The 21,057-nt window shown below is 34.5% G+C and overlaps 1 protein-coding gene across 1 annotated transcript in view; it reads right to left on the bottom strand.

Annotated features, from left to right (window-relative positions):
- Positions 1–21,057, bottom strand: part of WDFY3 (WD repeat and FYVE domain containing 3) — a 202,428-nt gene that overhangs the window by 77,575 nt on the left and 103,796 nt on the right. The window contains 12 exon segments of the mRNA XM_015586089.2: positions 359–453; positions 1,771–1,932; positions 2,016–2,089; positions 5,820–5,972; positions 7,158–7,348; positions 9,198–9,309; positions 12,170–12,330; positions 13,671–13,902; positions 15,760–15,941; positions 17,412–17,630; positions 17,777–17,877; positions 19,072–19,303. Of these exon segments, the coding sequence (XP_015441575.1) occupies positions 359–453; positions 1,771–1,932; positions 2,016–2,089; positions 5,820–5,972; positions 7,158–7,348; positions 9,198–9,309; positions 12,170–12,330; positions 13,671–13,902; positions 15,760–15,941; positions 17,412–17,630; positions 17,777–17,877; positions 19,072–19,303 (1,914 nt within the window).

Raw genomic sequence — 21,057 nt, 5'->3', positions numbered from 1 at the left:
TCACATTAAAAAGTACCTGTGTTTCTAAAGAGATATACATAAATAAAAAGAAATTAAATAATGTTAAGAAATCACCCTGGAAGAGTTTGTTATTTAAAGAAACATTGTTATAAATCCTCTGAAAATGAGAAAGATTTTATTTTTAAAGTAAAATTCACACCCTATTAAATTCTGTGGGTGATTCTGAACTTCTGCATATTGTAGAGGCTTGATTTAAGACAAATACACCTGTGAAAGACCAAAAGAAGCACTATGAGGAGAAAAGTAATATAATATTATCACATATAATTCAGGTCTAACTTGTGCCAGAAGAAAATACAGCATAGTGATTAGTCTTCAAGCTCCAGAATCAACTCACCAGTGTCAAGTTTCTCTTCATTGTTTATTTCCATAACTACAAATTTCTCACAAACTGCAAAGGTTGGTAAAGTAGAAGAAATAAACTGACCAAACCTATAAATAAAGGGAAAAAAAGTCATGAATTTTATTTTTTTCTTTTCTCAAAACAAACAGCAAAATACAAAGAAACAAAAAACAAAGAAATGAACAACAAAACAGTACTTCTTATTTTAATTAATCTTTTACAGACCTTTAGGTGATTGTAACTTGTTTACTTGCTCTAGGACTACCACAACTAACATATAAATTACGATGTTCTAAAATATAGGGAAAAATATACCTCTTCAGAAATGAGTCCTTTAATGCACTAACCCAAATGATCTCGAGAACCAAACAGCACAATCCAAATTAAAATGACTTAAATTATCTATATGGATCCACTCCATTGTAACCTAGAAGTTAACAACTTGGGTTTGAGAAACACAGGTAAGGTTAAAATCCTGGCTCTATCAGTTTTTAATCTCGTTACTTGGGGCAAGTAGCTTAATCTTTCCGGGCTTTAGTTTCTTAATTTGTAAAGTGGAGATAGGTTTCAGTGATCATTTTAGCAAAGTGATCATTATAGTACCAGGATAAAATTGAAATAAATATTGTTAATAATAACAATGATCTCCAAAATAATTTTCAACTCCAGTTTTAAATCCATCAACGAGTTAAAAAGATGTTTTTGCGGTAAATGAATATAAAAGTGAGTGTTTAATAAGTAGGTGTGATTTCACCTGTGCCTGGGAAATTACAAAAAAAAAAAAAGTGGTGGTCAATCCCAGCTTAAGCAATTCTCTATTTGGAAAACACTTTGGTTAGGTAGTTTTTTTCCTTACGTTATTTAAGATGGAAATTATGTGAATGTTAGAACATTTCTGTAGACCATTAAGACTAGGACTTAAGCCATATTTCACATTAGCAGCAAAATAATACATCATATAAAGGGTTTGAATATGCAAAAATAAAATATCATCTTCTGGTTGGGTGACAGAATAAATATAAAGGAGATAATTTTCAAATTATGGCTGTGTGTGTACGTGCATGTGTGCGTGCACGCACACACACAGAGAATTAGCAAGGCTCAGGGAAAAGGGACCGAGAATTCCTATACTGAGCACTTTTCTGTCCAGGACAATCAATCTCACTGGGTTCATTCCTACATCTTTTCTCACAAATATTTGATTATTAACTGATGGCAACAACTGGCTTTGCTTTACAAAGGCAAGATACTGAGACATGCATGTTTTCTGTGCCTTACAAAGATCCTGAATAGTATTAACATTACAAGTGTTATACAGGCATAAGAACCAATTACAGTCATCTCATTCGTCTTAACCTTATTGATACTTTCAGTTAATAAACAGACAAATACAAAAGTTTTGCTACCTGAGCAGATCATTGCTGTTGGGAAAACCTTGCAGTAAGAAGCTCAGCACGTTACTAATAGCAGCAATGGTAGGTTGGGATAAAGACATATCTCGAAGAGTCAGTAGCAGCTTTGGGATTAGCTGGAATTCCCTCATTAATTTGGCATTCTTTGATGCTTCACTATAAGAGAAAGAAGACTTTATACATTATACTATCATCTCTTCTATAACTAAACAACAAACTATATAGGTATTAACCAATACCTGGACTCTGTGAGCAGTTCAATGAAGTGTTCAAATAAAGAAAGATGAAGTTCGTACGGTGCATGAAGCCAGACCTACAATAAAAATAAAAGAAAGTGGTATATTTAAGGTTAAAAAATACCCTGAATGCCAATCCAACAAACACAAATGCACCCATGGAACTTATTGCACTTCTTAATTAAATAAAATTATTTTATTATAATTTTTATTTCGTGAAGCCCTATAAAACTGCTTGTTCATATGACTTCTGATTCTGTTTTTAAAGGAATAGTTGCTATGAAATTACTCTACTAAACAACTGGAAAGGCAAGATATATGGAAAGTTTTCCTGGAATAAATGACTGAATATTATTATTCAATGATGTACACGATATACTGAATATAATAAATGGTATATACTGAATACAAAGACTGAATGACTAGAAGTTCGTGTGGGGTCCCAAACTGGAATTAACCACCACAAAATAGTACACCAAACAATTACTGGAACTCACAAAGAGCTGAAACTAGTTTGCACTCCCACCAACAGAGTATAGAGACCTTGTAATCCATGGTAGACGTCTCAGAAGTGTAATGCCTTAGTAGTGGGACTAAATTAGCACTCCACTAAAAGTTCTTCTAGGTTCTCCCTAATAAACCTTAAAAGCATCAAGACAATTGCAACATCAGAGCAAAGTTCAATACTCTGTGAAAGGAATACAACAAAATCTAGCACTTCATGATGTAAAACTCAGCATCCAATAAAAAATTACCAAGCAAACAAAGAAAAAGAAAAATATGACCCATAAGTAGGAGAAAAAATCATTATTAGTAGTAGGCCAGAAATGACAGAGATGATGGAGCTATTAGAACCCCCCAAAAAAGTTATTAAAAATGTGTTCCATCTGTTAAAGAATATAATAAAAAAAATATGAACATGATGAGGAGGGAAACAGAAGATAACCAAAGACCTAAAATAAACTTCTACAGATGAAAAATTAAAAAAATCTAAAATAAAAAATATATTGGATGGGACTAACAGCAGATTAGACACTCAAAAAAAATCAGTAAACCTGAAGATATAACAACAGAAACTAATCAAAATAAAGCATGAGAAAAAAATGTTAAAAAGGAATAATTATTAGATAGAGCATTAGCGACTTATGGGACAATATCCAGCAATCTAACTGTAACTGGAGTCCAGAAAAGGTGAAGGAGGGCACCAGGAAAAGCAGCTGAAGACATAATGGCTAAAAAATTTCCAATTTGATGAAAATGACAAACTCACAGGTCTAAAAAAGCCAACAAATCCCAAGGAGAAGAAACATTAAAATGACAATGGAGTGAATGACATCTTTAAGATACGAAAATAAAAAAGACAACAAGAATTCTATTCTCTGCAAAAATATCTTTCAAAAAAAGAAGAAAAAAATAAAGACTTTTTCAGATGGGAGCATTTATTCCCAGCAGCCAAGCGCTGTAGGAAATGTTAAAGGAAGTTCTTCAGGAAGACGGGTTATACAAGAGGGGAATCTAGATCTACACAAAGAAATAAAGATTGCCATGAATACTATGTATGTGGGAAATATATAAAAGAATTTTGAAAATATCTTTAAAAGATAACTGCCTATTTAAAGCTAAAGTAATACAAAGTATTGTGGGGATTATAAACATAAATAGAACTAAAATGTCTGATAACAGCACAAAGGAGAGGGAGAAATGGAAGTATGGTGTTGCAAGGTTTTTATGCTACAGGTGAAGTGGTATAATATTCTTTAAAGATAGACTCAACTGTTACACATGTATGAATAGGATAAATTCTAAACCTACCACTAAAAGAGAAAATGCCTGTATGATATTAAAGTCATTTTATTTATACTTGTCAAACAGTTGTTCTAAAAAATAATATGAATTAAGTATTTATTTGTTATGGTTTAGAGTAATTAGGAAAACTATACAAAACCATGAAGTGAGCAAGGTAATATAAAATGAAGCCAACATATGTCAAGCACCTGAATTTCTGATGTTTGTATATTAGATTTTAATCAGAAATTTGAAATTAAAGATAATCCATGATTTAAATGTGTCAGTTGCTAGATGAAAACAAAGTTAGGCTCGGTTAAGTAGGTCTCCTTAGGACTCCCATAATTCTTTCTGCTTTCCCAAGTTTTCAAATATCTGTGGATTTGTTTTTCTCTTCTAATGGACTAAATGCCTTGAGTCATGGATTCTGTCTTTATTTTCACATGCTCAGCACCTAATACTATTAACTGGTTCAAAGATGCTCACCAGACATTTTCCAAGAGGATGAGAGGTTTGTGTGTTACAATTTTGAATATCAGGCTGAGAAATATGTACTTTATTGTGTAGGAAGGGGAAATCACTGAAAGTTTTAGAATAGTGATATGATTATGCCTTAGAAAAAATTAGGCAAAAACATGGTAGATTGAGGAAAGGGGGTAAGCAATACGTTGAGAGGTTTAGAAGACTGATTAAAGCTTGGATTAGGATATAACAGTAGAAACAAAAAAGGTGAACTATATAAAATTAGAAGCAGAATCTATATGACTTAATATCAAAGTATTTATAAATAGTGAGGAAGGAGGAGGCTGATTTTCCAATTTCAAGCCTTAGTGAATGGGGAAGTGGTGCTGTTTCTAAACAGAAGTTAGAAGGAAGAACTGATTTGAGGAAGGACGTTAAGTTCAGTTTAGGTGTTGTTGGGGCATAAAAATGGAAATGATGAGCAAAAATGTCTGGAATTCAGATGTCAAGCTAGAGATGTGAGAGTCAACTCTATAGACTTGAGTCTGCAGAACTAGGTGAGAATCTGAGAAAAGAAAACATAAAGGAAAAGATAAAAAACTTAAGGAAAAGATAAAGAAGTGAGGTTGGACACTTTTCATAAAGTAATAAAAATTTCATAGCCATAAAATTAAGGGGAGAGTAGTGAGAAAAATATAAGAACCAGGATTGTTATGCCTGAAGGTAGCACAAGAACTAGGAGATGCGAGAGGGAAAGCGACTGCATCGTGTACTAAGAGCTATGGGTGCTGAGAACTGAGTGTATCACACATTGGCCAGGCTGCTAATAAGCTTTCAAAATAAAGTTTCAGTAAAGCAATTAGGGCACATAGCCTATTTGTCAAGAATTTAAAATAACTGACAAGACGGAGCTTACAGCAGTTATGAGGAAGAAGAGTTAGGGCACGGGTATTACAATGAGCCAACATTAAGTGCCAGGTGCCACGTGGGGTAGCAGGGAAACAAAGATAAAGATAGCTGTGACCTCTGCACTCATAAAGCCTAGTTTCACAGGGGGAGATAAATATATTTATGAAATATATAGTGATGAGTATGCAAAAGACTGAGAACAAGAAGTTAAACGGAGAAAGGATATGCAAGATTAAGTGGTGCCTTGAGAAGACAGAGTGGAAGCGATTTATGGTAATAACAGTAGAAATAAAAATCTTGTTATTCTGGCAAAATGAATGATATTACTATGCAGATACTAACAACCTAAATTCCAGGCTCGGCTCCTATTTACTGAGGAAAAGTTTCTATCAGAAATATTTGATGAAAACATGTTTGTCTCTTGCAATGCGAGAGGCAGCAGCAAATTAGATAAAGTGAGGTATATGCACTGTACCATTTCACTTCTACACTATTTGTAAAATGAAATATCCTAATGACATTAACATGAGCACCATGAAATTATAGAACACATCTTAGAGACAAACTTGTATAGTAATTAACTCTATCAATATGAAGAAAAAGAAATGAATTCATTGATCATATACCACCAGTCAGTGTTTATGAACATACTTCAAAATCACAAAGCAGATCCTGGAAAGCAGTTGAATTTGGAATAATGGAGGTCTCGTGTCCACTATCAACAGTCCCCACCAAGGAAAAAGTTAGATGGAGAATGTGGCTGTTCAGAAGGGAACGTTTCTTCTTAAGCAGCATTGCCAGCAACTGAAAGAAAGCAATCCAAATGCCTGTTATCAATCATCCTATATATGTAAATATATAAATATATGTAAATATATATACGTGTACACACACTGGAAAACCCTATGCAGAACAATTCCTGAGACTTCTAAGATGATTTCTAAATCCCATTACTCAATTATTAAAATATTCACTTTTATATAAACTCTTTCAGTTCAAATACATACTTAAATTGTTGTTGCCATCATATACAATTTTCTACTTTTTCTTTATATAACATTTTATCAAAAGGATTTTTTCTTTTTTAATATTGTCTTCATAATTACAGTTTTAAAAGGCTGAATGATATTCTATGGAATGGTATAGTATTATTAGTCATTCTCATACTACTGGAACATTTAGACAGTTCCTATTTTTTCATGATAAACAATGCTACAATAATCATAAAAGTTATGCAAAACAAAACACTTCTCAAAAGTGTGTGACTAAATCTACAGAAAGCAGAGTAGTAAACGGTTTATCCATTCTCAATAAACTAAAGTTAGAGAAGGCATTTGTTACTACTTTATTTACACTACAGGGATTTAATTTTGCTCCGAATACTTGTTTCTCTTCTTACAGGTAACTTTCTGCCTAAACCTAGTAGAGACTGTGGACATATGAACACTGCATATTTTCAGTCTCGTATAAGTTTTCAGGACTAGCAATGGCACATGTATTATATAGTGGCTTTCACCTCCCCTAGGAAGTAAGGGGGGGGGGTAAAAGATAACTGAGTGTGGAGGGGAGACAAAGAAAATGGGGAGAGCTCTGGATCTATTACCGATCTGGCAGTTTCAAGAGCAGGTGGTAGTATGACCCTGCTTCATTTCATTACTATTTCTATAAAGAAGAATAATTCCAAACTAGCAAACCATTGTTCTGAAAATATATTCAAATATATCAAAGCAATACTGAAAATAACCTAGCCTGATTCAAGGGTTTAGTAAGTGAGATTTGATGAGGCAGGAGAAAAAAGATGAACAACAATAACAAAAAATAAATGACACATATTCTCACTTGAAATATGTTAGTTTTAATAAAAACCAACTTTTAAAGGTTCCTTAGATAATACAATTCCTCTAGAGTTTGAAAAACCATGAAAAATAATAAAAATCAGAGGATTTTTTATGCAAAGGAAAGTGAAGGCAAAGCTTTATGGTTACAAACCTGGTAGCCCTTGATTCTCTCCATTTCTTTGCTGGCTAGTGGGTTACTCTTGACCACACAAACCAAGGCCTTGACTGCTGCATATAGCCCTTCCACATCAGAAGCCATGGCCACCAGGCCCAGAATGGCTGCAGCTCCACCAATGTACTGCAAAGTAGTGGCAACAGGCTTAGGAACAAATGTTCTTACTCCTGATTAAAAGACAGTAAAAAACAATTAAAATAAATTTCCCATGTAAACAAGAACTGAATAAATCATCTTAAGAAGTATTTAACTAATTATACATTATACTTAAAAAAAAAAAAAAAAAACACCAAAAAAACAAAAAACACCTTAATCCTAAAATAAAAATTCTAAAAAAATTCCTCGTAGAATTTGAGAGAAGGCAATAAATGCTAATGTATATACTCCCTGAGAAGAGCTGGGAGGTAAAAACGTGCATAGAGAAGAGCTGGGTTTGAGAGCAAGCACCAATGTTTCTACGTAGCTTTGGGTAACATACAGACTCAAAACTACAAAGGCCTTGGAAACTCATTTCTGAGGTAAGTGGTGGGGAATAACTTGGGAAGAGCAAAGGCACTTTAACTCTATGAATTGGGGAAAGAGATGGAGAAGCCACCCTGGCAAAGATGACATATTCCCTATAGATAACCCACACAAAGCACATTACTGACCATTACTGAAAACTTCTCCCAGTTATGTAATTTGAATAACAGTACATCAGTGATCCCAGAAGAGTGTAATTACACGGAAATACAGTACTGGAACTAAATTTGTGTTAACAACAACAAAAAATTCACATCTACATTCCTAATCCTGTTTTTTTTTTTGTTTTTGTTTTTTAATAAAGGACATTGTTGCAATGCTGTTTGTCTGCTAAGATTGAGTTTTTTTTTTTTTTTTTTTTTTTTTTAAATAAAGGACATTGTTGCAATGCTGTTTGTCTACTAAGATTGAGTTTTTTAAAAATAAAACCGATATTCATTTTATATTTCTACGTGCTTTGCAGTATTCACGGTATTTTCATATCTCATGGCACTGGATTTTGAAAACTACCTTGTAAGGTAAGTAGGGTCAGCATTACTAGTTTATATATGACAACTGAGGTTCGTAGAGCTCAAACATCTGGCATAATGCCACATAGCGACAGAGGAGAGACTGGAATATCAATCTTTGAACTTTTTTAGTCATTGCTCTTTCTACTATACCACAGTGCTGCCATATTTTTGCAAAGGACGTAGCGCAGTGCTCAGTATTTGTTGAATCGAATAAAGAAAAACTACCATGTGCTTTAGTATAAAGGAAACTGTTTTATCAATGCAATACAGTCAAAAAAGAAAAAGTTATGTACACATCACTGGGACAATGAAAACTGCCAAGGATTGATAAACATGTAGCATTCTGACTGGCACAAAACTAACTTGTTAATTATTTTTGTTACTCTATAAAGGAACCAATATTATTTAGTGATTTGCACAATAAAATATATAATTGCTGGTTCTGAATTTTGGATTACATCTCAAGATTATCTAACCCCCGCTCCCCACCAAAAATCAACTCTTTCAAAGCAGGTATCAGGTCGAAGGCTCTGCAGAATGTCCACCAGCTCTAACTTTTATTAGAGTTGGGTTCAGTGTTTGTACTCTGAAGTTCTCATTTCTAGGTCATTTCCAAAAAATAAGAGTGATCATGAGTGCCACCAGTGCTGCACCAAACCATGCAGCAATCATCGCTATTTCTAAGTCTTTACATCTGTCCCTAAATGTACTGTGAAATTTACCTTAAAATGACACAGACATATGGGGTCAGTTCTCATTAGTGCTCGCAAAACAGGGAAAAAGTTAATGGGATTTTTAGAAAAGTTATAATTTTTAAAATGGACTGGAGTTTGAGATTGCTACATTAGTCTCTACATATTGCAAGGACATTATAGGTCGGCACTATAAACTATAAATTTCAATACCACCCCTTCTCTGAGGAAAGTGATAGCAGATATGAAAGTAAATTAAGAAGTTGGAAACAGCAGACAATTTGACTCACCCAAGTATCCAATCAGAGTAGCCCCAACTGTCCGAGCAGGTCCGTTAAGATGTCCCGCTGAATTGTGTATCAACTTCACAGGAGTGGCATTCTCATGGGAGGAAATGCCTAACTGAAGAATAGGAAAGGAAAAAGAAAATGTTACAGAAGAACAGTCTGAATTTTTATTTTTAAATTAATGCATATTTGGCATATAATATTATATTAGTTTCAGGTGTACAACACATTGATTTGACTTTATATGTCTACTATGTGCTCACCACACTAAGTCTAGTTATCTGTCACCATGCAAAGCTATCATATTACTGACTATATTCTCCTTCACCTTTGTCACTCATCCCTCTTCCACCCTCCCTTCTGGCTAGCATTAATTTGTTCTTTGTTTCTATGAGTCTGTTTTTGTTTTTGTTATGATTTTAAAAAAATTCTACATATTAAGTGAAATCATGCAGTATTTGTCTTCATCAGACTTATTTCACTTAGCATAATATCCTCTCAGTCCATCCATGTTGTTGCAAATGACAGGATTTCAATGTGAATATTTTGATTAGAAAAGAAAAAAAACACGACTGGTAACATATATCTTCTCTCTCCCCTTATCAGAATATTAAAAAGGAGTGTTCTTTCTTTCTTTCTTTCTTTTTTTAATGTGCAAACACTTCCAAAGGTGTGAAAACTTACAAAAAGTAAGTTAAATACAATCTACTGAGATAAAGATAGAGAGATGATCTTATGAAACAGCTTCAGGGGTCCTTCTGAATGAAACTATCATGTTTTTAGCTTCTCATCACTCAAGTACTTCTGATCAGTAAACATAATATTAGTTTTACTCCACATCCAAGTAAACATCACATAAGTTATCCAAGAGTTTATAAACATGATTACATAAAAGAAATGCTGAATTTTGCACACATGTACTCGTGTGTGCACACACAGTGTTTTCAACCAAATATAACCATAAAACTTTACTTTTACTATTATCTGTGAACTAAATTTATGCACAGTTCATGTTCCTTAGAAGATGGTACTTATGTTCACAGACGAACCTCTGCACAAGAGTTGTCAGTACTTTCTGTTCTCAAGTCCTTTCCTTCCAGTCTCTTTTATTTCCTTTCCCTGGGGCTTTGCCTCCTCTCATCAGCCAAAATAGCTTGTCAAGCTCACTGAGGACTCCCATGTTGCTAAATGCAATCAATGGTTAAGTACTTAGTCCTAATCTTTCTTGCCGAGCTGACACATTCGCCACAGTAAATTACTGATTTCTACAATATAAGACTTCCAATTTTTCTCCTTTCTTGCTGGCTGCTACTCAGTCTTCTTGGCTGGTTCTTCTTCATCTCCCCAACTCCATAACACTGGAATGTCCCAGGTATCAGTTTAAAACCTTTTCTCTTTTCTAGCTACATCTACACTTCGGTAAATGCACCCAGTTTCGTGGCTTTAAACACCATCTATGAATATCCATGACATTCAAACCTCTCCCTTGAACTCCAGATTCCTACTACTAATGGCTCTGATAGCTCCACTAAGGTGTCCAATATGCTTCTCAAACATTTCCTAAACATAATTCTCAATATTCCCCAACTGCTTTTCCTGTAGTTTTCCCCAAATCAGAAAAAGTGACTTCACATTTTCCTGACTGGAGCAAATAAACCTTGGAGTTTTCCTTGACTCTTTTTCTCTTTCTTGTACTTCATACCCAATCTTTCACCAAAACCTCTTAGTTCAACCTTTAAAATATACCTCAAATGTGATCACTTCTCATCACAGCCACTGCTATCACCCCAGTTCTGACCACCATATTAATTATTATTGCACTGGCCTCAAAACTGGTTTTCTTGTTTCTACTTTTGTCTCCCTTCAATCTATTCTCAATAGAAGTCACAGTGATCCTGGTTAAAAGTAAGTCATAATGTTTCATTCCTATGTCTGGAACCCTATAACGCTTCTTATTTCCCCAACACCTTCACAATTGCCTCTGAATTCTAAATACTATAGTCCAGGGGTCCCAAACCCCCGGGCCGCAGACTGGTACTGGTCCATGGCCTGTTAAGAACTGGGCCACACAGTAGGAGTTGAATGGTGGGCAAGTGGGCAAAGTTTCATCTGTATTTGCAGCAGCTCCCCAGCACTAGCATCACTGCCTCAGCTCCACCTCAGATCATCAGGCATTGATTCTCATAGGAGCACCGGTCCTTGGTGCCAAAAAGGTTGGGGACCGCTGCTATAGTACCTATTACCTCTCTGAGTTCCTCTCCTGCTACCTAGGCCTTCTCCCATTTTGCTCTAGCCTCATGTGCCTCTGTGGCAGGCATGCACTTTCCTTAGGGCCATATCTCTCACCCTGTAAGTCCATCCCATCCATTCTCTACATCCTCATTGCTTGCTGCCTCATGTGTCCAAGTCTGCTCAAATGTCACCTGCTTGGTGAGGCCTCCCCTGACGATCCTATGTAAAACTATAAGTTTATTTCTTTCCCCTTCCCTGCTTTATTTTTCTGCATAGAATTCTTCACCTTCTAACATACTCTTATTATTAGGTTATTTCTTTAGTTATTATTGTTTGTCTCATCCACTAAAATTTAAGAACCATCAATGCAGGAATTTTCTCTTTATCCACTGCTATATCTTGAAAGAAATGGTGCACACAGTAGGTGATCCCGAAAAAACTTAAGTTGTAGCCTTAAAAATAGCAGTTGTTTTCTTTAGTGTTCTAAAGTTTGATTTCTTAAACTGCTAATAAAAATAAAAGAATCAAGCCATGAACTTAGAGAACAATTCTCATTTTCCAAATTAAGCTAATATCTAAAATACATTTTGGCTTAAATTCAAAGCCAAAGAAACCAAATATAAATACAATGAAAGGCACTGTTTTCAGCAACCCCTCATATTTGGGTTGTACCCATAACAAAGCTCTGAAACATCTTCCCAGTGAGAATCAGTCACAGCTTACTGGGAAATCATTCTGCTTACCTGCTTAGCAATGGCTTTGCTGTCCAACTTGTTGTACACCTTCCGGATTCTTGCCACTGTTAGGGAAGACACAGAGAGTGCATAGAGGCCAAATGACACCTTTTCCTCTGGTACTAATGACACAGGAGATGGGACTACACCTTCGGATTTTGCATCTTTACCTTCAAAAGAAGAAAAATCCTTTTCAAAATCATTATCCTCCACCAATTTTCTATTCTTACTATCATTTTTAAGTTGGCAGACTTGAAAATCTTTTAAAATGGAACAAGGAAGCTGAATGTAAAAGCTGTTTTACTTAATTTTCAGCTCATTTATTTAATTATAAAATAAGGAAAACATAGAGCTTTACATTCTAAGTTTTACTCTAAAAATATGCTTAACATATAGCATAACCATAAAGGAAAAGAGTTTTAACTGTTACTAAACAAATCACAAAACATTTCCCTTAGAGTCAAAGGAAAAAAATAAATGAAAATAAGCAGAATGCCTATGAGCTTTGTAGCGCTAGGTCTCTCCCCAGTGACAGCCCTCAATACACGTCTCTCTCTTGTCTTCTAGACAGCACAGAGTGCAGTTAAGGACGTAAGTTTTGGAGCTAGATGGCTCATGGCTTAAGTATGAATCTGTGCTCTATCACTTCAAAGCTGTGTGACCTATATACACATCTCTATGCATCCGTTTCCTCATCTGTAAAATGGGGATGATAAAAACAGTATCTAACTTCCAGTATTTTGAGGGAATGAATAAATATTTGTGAAACGTTTAGGATAGCTATGTCCTTCACTCGTATTAACTTATTTAGCACATATTTAGTGCTCAAATAAGTGTTAGCTTTTATTAGATGCTATTTAAATCATGAGCGAAAGACAAATTACTTAGCCATAGTGTTATTACCATGTGTAATATAGCTGTCCTAACTCTTTTGAGATCTTTGGTGGAATGAGAACAAGGGAATGGAAAACATTATTGGGAAAGAATACTACAAAGGAACTGTAGCTTAACATCAGTACCTTAGACTGAAAATTCCTTTTGAGAGAAAGGTTAACAAGGAGTGGACCGCAGGAGGAAAGGGATGAGGAAAATCGATGTTAACTGCTCTAACCTAAAGAATATATGTGTGTGTTTCTGGACCCATCCTTCCTTTAACAAGAGTAGACACACTTGAAACTGCTTCATATAATAGGAGAAATTATAGAAAGTAAAGAAGGTTGAGGTTAGACTCTTAGAGAATGTATATCTACATCTTGGAGTCAATAAAAGAAACTAGAAAATTAGTAATCAGGCATGAAGACGAAAATCAGGAAAGCACAGTATGATCAGTGGATGAGAACATTTTGAATAGAAGTGAGTGGTCAATAGTATCATGTTGAAGAAAAGTAGAAAAGGCCCCCTTTTTTAGACAAACAATGTTTCAGCTTATACGCACACATGCATTTATTCATGCATCTACACTGCAGGAGTTAAGTTTTATACAACTTTAAGAAGATAGAATGTTACTCACATGGCATACATACAGCCTGAAAGCTTCCAACGTAATTTGGTCCTAGTTCATAAATGGTAGTAATACTTGGAGGCGGCAAAACTTCTTCCAAAAAATGCGTGGGTCCCAGGCGCCAAACCAATGAAGCAATTTGGCGTTGGGCAGGTGGAGTACCAATGTATGCATAGACTGTACTAACCACGGGTGGATTTGCAGAACCTGAACCACCAGGAGTACTGTGAACATAATGAAGCTATAAAGAAAACAAAAGCAAATATGTAAGATAGGACCAAAACAAAACAAAACAAACAAAAACCAACCTTTCTCCAGGAAAATAAGCACTTTTTGTGTATATTCGTATTATCCCAAGGTTATACAACCTTACAAAATACAAAAGCAGCCAGGTTGAGAAACATGAGGGCAGCCAAGATTCTGGAACATGATGTGGAAGCTGAAAATCTGTCACCCAACTCTCTAATACAGACAAACTATCTAATGCTAGAAAGGACAATAATCAAATACAAGGATACTGTTATTGCCTAGATGATTCACATATCAAATAACAATGCTTCTATGAAATTTTAAGATTGATATAAAAACAGAGCTTTTCAACTGTGGAATTAAAACAATCTTAAAATTAGCTGCTACCTTCAATGTGAGTCTGTTAAAATTATTCATGAAGTCATTTATCATGAGTAAAATGCTAAAAAATAGTAGAAAAATGAAGTTTATTATACTTATAATTTATTCTCACATATTTTAATCTCAATGTAAACCACATGCTCAGATATGAAATTACACTCCTGACAAGTAGCTTAAATTATCATTCAATTCGCTTACAGTAAATATAATCAGAGTATAAGAGACAATGAAATCAAGTGTCTTCTTGTACAGGCAGCGTCCATCACCTGATGGGATGAGGGACATTTCCCACTGATCATTTTGCTACAACAATGTACACTGACTGCTTTGTCATAACACTGTCCTAGTTTCAGATGACATCGACTATTCCACGTATTAAAGTTCCTGATGTTAACAGTATGAATCTGAAGACTAACATGTGACCTCAAGTTGGGTTCACAGGACTCTGACATCTCACAGGCATGGTGATGATGATGATGTAAATATTTCAGTAATAAATCTACTACTTCTTGATTCTAGGAGCTGAGGACATTTTTATTTTTGATAATACTAAAAATAATTGAAGGACATACTAGAGAATCTACAAACCCATTTCAAATGCAATCATGTATACAAAGGAAATGAGTGTATTTTAAGGTTTATCATATTGAAACAGAATGTCAATAAAATATCATTCAGGAAGGGAATATATTCAAGGAAGCTTTTACTGTTAAAATCTGTTAAAAGAAACAGATTTTACTGTTTTTTTAAAATTTTAATTCACACAAAAGGACAAACTTTGCTTTTGTTGCTTCTTTCAAGTGATATCATAAAAATGCATACTATCTTTTAGAAGATGAAGAATTTTAAGAGCTTGATAGTTGAGTTCTGTAAAAATTAGCAGCATTTATCCTTATTCAAAAATGAAAATTCTGATTCTTTACTGGTTACCTCTACTTCTTGCCTCTCCTCTGACTACTTAGGTCTAGCTATCTAGAGTAGTATTTATACACTCATTAATTCAACAAACAGTAATGGAACACCTACTATTATTATCAAGGATTAATCTCAGTGATCAGAAAACAAAGATGAATAAGTACAATTCCAGCTCTAAAGAAAAACAGAATCTACTGAACTGGATACAGTAATCACAACAAAGTGACAATGTGCTATGTTCATAGTTTATTTAGGCATTCTTCAACTGACTGCTCTATCGTGAAAAAGCACTTAGCAGTCTGGCTCAAGTACTGACTCTTCACTATTACTCTGTAATCCCTCCTTTCTATTCCGCTCTAATATAGTGATATAAATAGCCAGGCACATGACTCTAACATATTGCTCAAGTGGATACTGAAGCTCAATTCAAAATTAAAATAGCAATTTAAAAAATAATCCTGGGCACATATGCACAGACATGCACACACTCACTCCTGACCCCCCAAACTATCTTTTAAAGTAGGTTGAGCTTTCCAAGCACAGGTATGCTTACCTTCACAGTGTTAACAAGCTGTCCATCAATATAGAGGGCTGCAGTACTGTTTTTTAGCATGCCTTTGCTCATCACCAGAACCAGATGATGCCACTGCCCCTCAACTATAAGTTCTCCACATCGAAAGCGAGCACAGCATGGGAGAATCTCATAAAAAGAGGATTCTTCACTGAAATCATCAACTAAAGTAAAGAAGGGAAAGAAATAAAATCCTCAATATCATCCTCATTCTAACAATTATTCATATCTAGATCCTGACTTTATGTTAAAATAAAATGAAGACTTAAGTGAAAAAACCCAAACTATAGTAAGAAGTAAAATCTGAGATATATTTTTGCTTTTTTCTGCTCAAGATACATGTAGTTAAAACTGAATAAAATTACAGTAGTTAATGAAATAAAAAATACAGAAAATTAAATAGAAAATAAAATAAAGTCACTTGAGACAACAAAAAGGGACTAGTTGATTATTACCTGTCATGGTCTGTTATAAATGGTTTTCTGAAATTCTAGTTTGACATGCCTTTGATTATAACACTGGTTAGAAAAAGAACTAGGGAAATTAAAAATTTTATTCTTGCTATATGCTCTGCTCCGTGATGTAAGAGGCAACTGTCTGTTTTTAGTTTGTGGTTGTATTGCTGTGGCCCTTGCCTGACAGTAGCTGGTAGTAAGGAGGTGACTTACAGCATACAAAAGTACAGTTGACCCAAGTTTTCTGCTTCACCAGACAACTCTGGTGATTTGCTAACATGCTGAAATCACTTTCTGATTCCAATCTGGCTTCTCTTTGCTACCCAGTATGTTGCCAGATTATGCTAAGAAATAATAAGTTAATATTAATTTAATCTTAATGTTAAGCTAATTAAATTAATTTATCTTTTCTAACCATTCAAGAAACAGCAGGAAAGCAGTGGAAATTGACATGTTAAAAACTCATTTGCCCCATTCCAAAATTTTTTTTAAGAGTTAATCTCTAACTATGTAACTTAAAGCAGACCTACCATTTTTGAGTATAAGCACATACAAGTAAATATCTTGAAAGTTGAAGTTTAAATTATATGCAGAAAGAACTACAAATAAAATATTAATTACTATTTTTGGAATCTTAAAATATCTTTACATACTGATGCCAAGATTATATTTTAAAATGACAACACAGAATATACATCTATTGATGAGCTAAGACTATTATAAAGGAGATTAGGGAATCAGGATTATTAAGTGGTCTGTATTAAGTCTTGAAGATAAGTGATGGATAAAGTAATTTAAATGTTATTGTGTCTAGCACAGTGGCACATATGGTAGGCATGTACTCAATGAATATTCATTAGTGAAACGTAATTCACAGCCAATGAAGATCCTTACTAAAATGTATCAAACAAGCAACCTGCTTTCTTAGCAAAAGCTGTGATTTCTTGGCAAGTAGAGATGAACCCTTATTTTTAGGGACTCTCCACTGTTTTCTAAGTCTCTTTTAAAAGTACCTTAAAAGTCACTGGTAAACAATATTCCAGATTTCATATAACCTGTTCTAGTCTGTAATAATTTAAATTGGAAAAGAATGACCAGATAAACCTTAAAAAATGAATATTAAAGTCAATGTAAACTTTCAATGATCACAAGAAGCAAAAAGAAAAAACGGCGACTGACCATAGTTTTGCAGTAGTTCCTCTTTGGTGGAAACAATCAGAGATCGGTCTTTTGCTGACAGAACCATGGTAAGGCACACGTAATGCTGCTCAGAAGAATTTGCTCGGCGCACAACAGTCAGAAGTCTGACAGGGTGGTTATTCGGAGGAGCACTAAAATGTTCAATACAAAACCAGCTAGAGTAGCTTAAGCCAGAGGGAGGAGGAAAGACTCTTTCACCTAAAGTAAAAACAGGAAAATAACAATGACAGAGTTTGTGCTGACTCTTATTTACATTTTTAAAAAGCCAAAAAAAGAAATAAACTGTAGATGCAATATAATCTACTGCAAAAAAGACTCCCATAAACAAAGAAGGTAATATTTACCGGAACCAATGCCGCTGACCACGGCCCCATCGGTAAGACCTGTTGTGACGGCATTGTTTGTAGGGGCGTTATGAGGGGCCAAACTGGGCAGGAATAGGCAGCTATTGAAGGAAAGACAATGTACGTATTAGAAACCAACTGTTTTCTTCTATTATCATTATATACTTACCACAGTGAAATAAATGGCCATTATTTAAGAGTAACTAGAGATAAGAGATGATAGAATAAATCTAGGTACCTAACAAAGTCCTTCCCTTCTTTTAATTATGTGAGAGTATTGAAAAATATATTTTAAAAATCTCCAACAGCATCATTTTAAATTTAAATTAAAAAAAAAATCAAAGTATAATGTGCATATGGTAAACGTTACCAATGTATAACCCTGTTCAAGACATGGGCACAATAATGGCACTGCCAAAAAACTCCTTGTGCCTCTGCCTGGTGAGTCACTCTTCTCTGTTACCATTGTTCTATTAGTTTTGCCTGTTCCCAAATACAGTTTAATCTATTGTTTGATAATAACTCATGGCAATCTTCTTAAAATACAATTTATAGTTTTAGAGCAATGCCTAAGAATCCCATAAACAACTAAGTACATATATAGATCTATTCTATTAGTATGTGTCCATTACAAAGCTGATGGACTTTATAAATTCTTCTAGATTCTCTCTATATTCTTTATTGTTGTTTCTGCTATGACAGCCTTTTCTGCCACTTGGAAGTATTTACTCATTTGATGTGATAGTCACTGAACATTTATAATGTATAAGATACTAAGCTAGTTAATTTGAAGGAAAGGATGATAATAAAACCCAAAGAGCTTTTAATCCAATTTTAATTTGCATATTATCTATAAATTTATTATACTAAATCAGGGGTTGGTAAACATTTTCTGGGGCGGGCCAGACCATAAATATCTTACGCTTTGCAGACCAGATAGTCTTCCAAGACTACTCAACTCTGCCATTCTAGCATGAAAGCAGTCACAGACACATAGATAAATGAGCGTGGCTTTGTTAAAATAAAACTGTTTATGAAAAAGTAAAATTTACAAAAAAGATTTGGACCATAGACCCTAGACTGATGACTCCAATATCATATCAATTTACTTAGCAAAATAAGAATTCAATCTAAAAATCTTAAAATAACCTGCTCAAAGAACTCAATACTTTGAAAATATATAGTATACAGTATATTTTAATCAAGCAGATTTAAAAACGAAGATCTACTTGTCAAAGGCAAGTATGAGGCATAAAATGATACAATAAGGATTGACTATCTTGCAAATTCCTTACCCAAACCCTTCAAGGGATGTGTCAAATTCAACAAAAGCTGGAGTAACTGATGACCCGTGAAGTCTGATGTCATGTGGGGTTGTCATGGAGACCAGACACTTCACCCTGGTCAGGGGTACAGTACTTCCTTCTGCAGATTTTACCAGGCTCTTGCTTATCCGGTAATGATTATCTTCATGTAAGCTGAAAACATTATCGGAACCCAGACCTTCCATAGATGTGATCATACTACCTGTTAAGTCAAAAAAATTTCTTGGGAAAAATATCGTGTAGGTTTCTAAGATAACGACATTACAAGGCTGATTTTTAAATACTGCTCTTCAGTTTCTATACAGAATAATTTTATTGGTAAACACTAAAGCTATTACTTAGTTTTAATGTACCTTATGTTCATTTTAAAACTTAAACAGCATGTTTCCTTTTTTACTTATTATTAAAGTAATAAATGCACTGTAGAAATGATAGAAACTACAGACTGCAGATAATAATAAAAATCACCAATAACCACTATCCAAGCCACTGTTACAATGTAATTTAGTCATAAATTGTAGCTAATGATATTTATAAAAACCAGATTATATTTATATTTCACAAAATTATTTATTATTTCTCTTTGAGGAAAGAAGGCAAAATATTCTAAAAGCATTATAACAGAAACAGGTGATCCTTCTTATGAAAAAAATCAGATAAATAACAGAAACTTACCAGTTCCATTTTCCCCCATTTAATTCTTCCCTTACCACTATTAAAATTAAATATGTGATCACAAAAGTACTTGAACTAAAAAATTCCTATATGCATGTAAATGATAATAATTTCAAGAATGAAAAGACAAACATTAAATAAACTGTTCTATTGTTCAGGAATGAATTACAAATGTAATAAAGAAAATATTCTCTCTCAAACTACATGAATGTAATAGTTTCCCTCTGAAATGTTACGCATTCGGGCAACCATAAAATATTTCAGTATTCTCTGAGAGAAAAGAACCATTCTTGTTTCTACTCTTTGCAAAGGACATCACAACTCAATTCCAAGGGACTGTGTAAAATACAAAATCAACAAAAAAATATATATATGTATCTAGAGGATATATATTAACTGGTATAAAGAACTGCAATATTTTGTTTTCCATCAAAACTGTTGACTCGAAAGATCTTAGTTTCCAAAACACAGTATTCACTAATCGCTGATAATAATTTGCAGGAGAAAAAATTCAGATTGAAATAATAGTTGAAGGTTGTTTAATATTTCTGATTTTCGCCTGAAAAAAGAAGGGGTCAAACTAAATGATCACTATGTCCTTTCAAAGCAGCAGTTCTACTTTTCCAAAGTTTTATCCTTTACTGCTTCACTAGTAATGGTCACTTCAATCCATCAAAACAGATGCCTTATCACTATGGCTAATAATGATACAAAATGAAGTGTAAAGTAAAAAACCAACAAAACCACAGAATTAACATCAGGGGGAAATCTAGTGCAACTGAGGCCTCTACGGAGAAGACCCTTTCTTCTCCCTGCCCCCGATAGCTTAGAGTGGATGTAATCTGTTGCCTCTCCATGGTCCATGCCAGACAGCAATGCATCCTGCTAGCCCCTCACCATCACCATTCTATCAGCCTAATGTAAATACGCCTCCTTGGAGGCCCCTCAGCAGCAGCACTGTTGCACCCTCTCTATGCGATGGCCATTTATCCACTATTGCTGGCACTTTGTTCTCAGTCGTCTTCTCTGCACTGATCTTGTAGAGCGCTGGGGGATGTTAAGGTCCACTTGAACCACGCACCTAACACTTCCGGTTTTGTGATCACCTTTCTGCCAATGAGCTTTGCCTCTACTTTACTCCACAATTTGGGCTAGTCCTTTTCTCTGCTTGTTTCACGGCTCCAATTATGGCTGCCACCATCCTGTCCCATTGCTTCAGTTCCTGTTCTCTCACTACATTTGCTTTTTGGTGGAGCCATTATTCTCCAGTCCAGCGATCTA

This window comes from Pteropus alecto, unplaced genomic scaffold (assembly GCF_000325575.1).
Source record: "Pteropus alecto unplaced genomic scaffold, ASM32557v1 scaffold161, whole genome shotgun sequence".
In the NCBI taxonomy this organism is placed as follows: Eukaryota; Metazoa; Chordata; class Mammalia; order Chiroptera; family Pteropodidae; genus Pteropus; species Pteropus alecto.
This window is presented reverse-complemented; position numbering and strand designations above follow the sequence as displayed.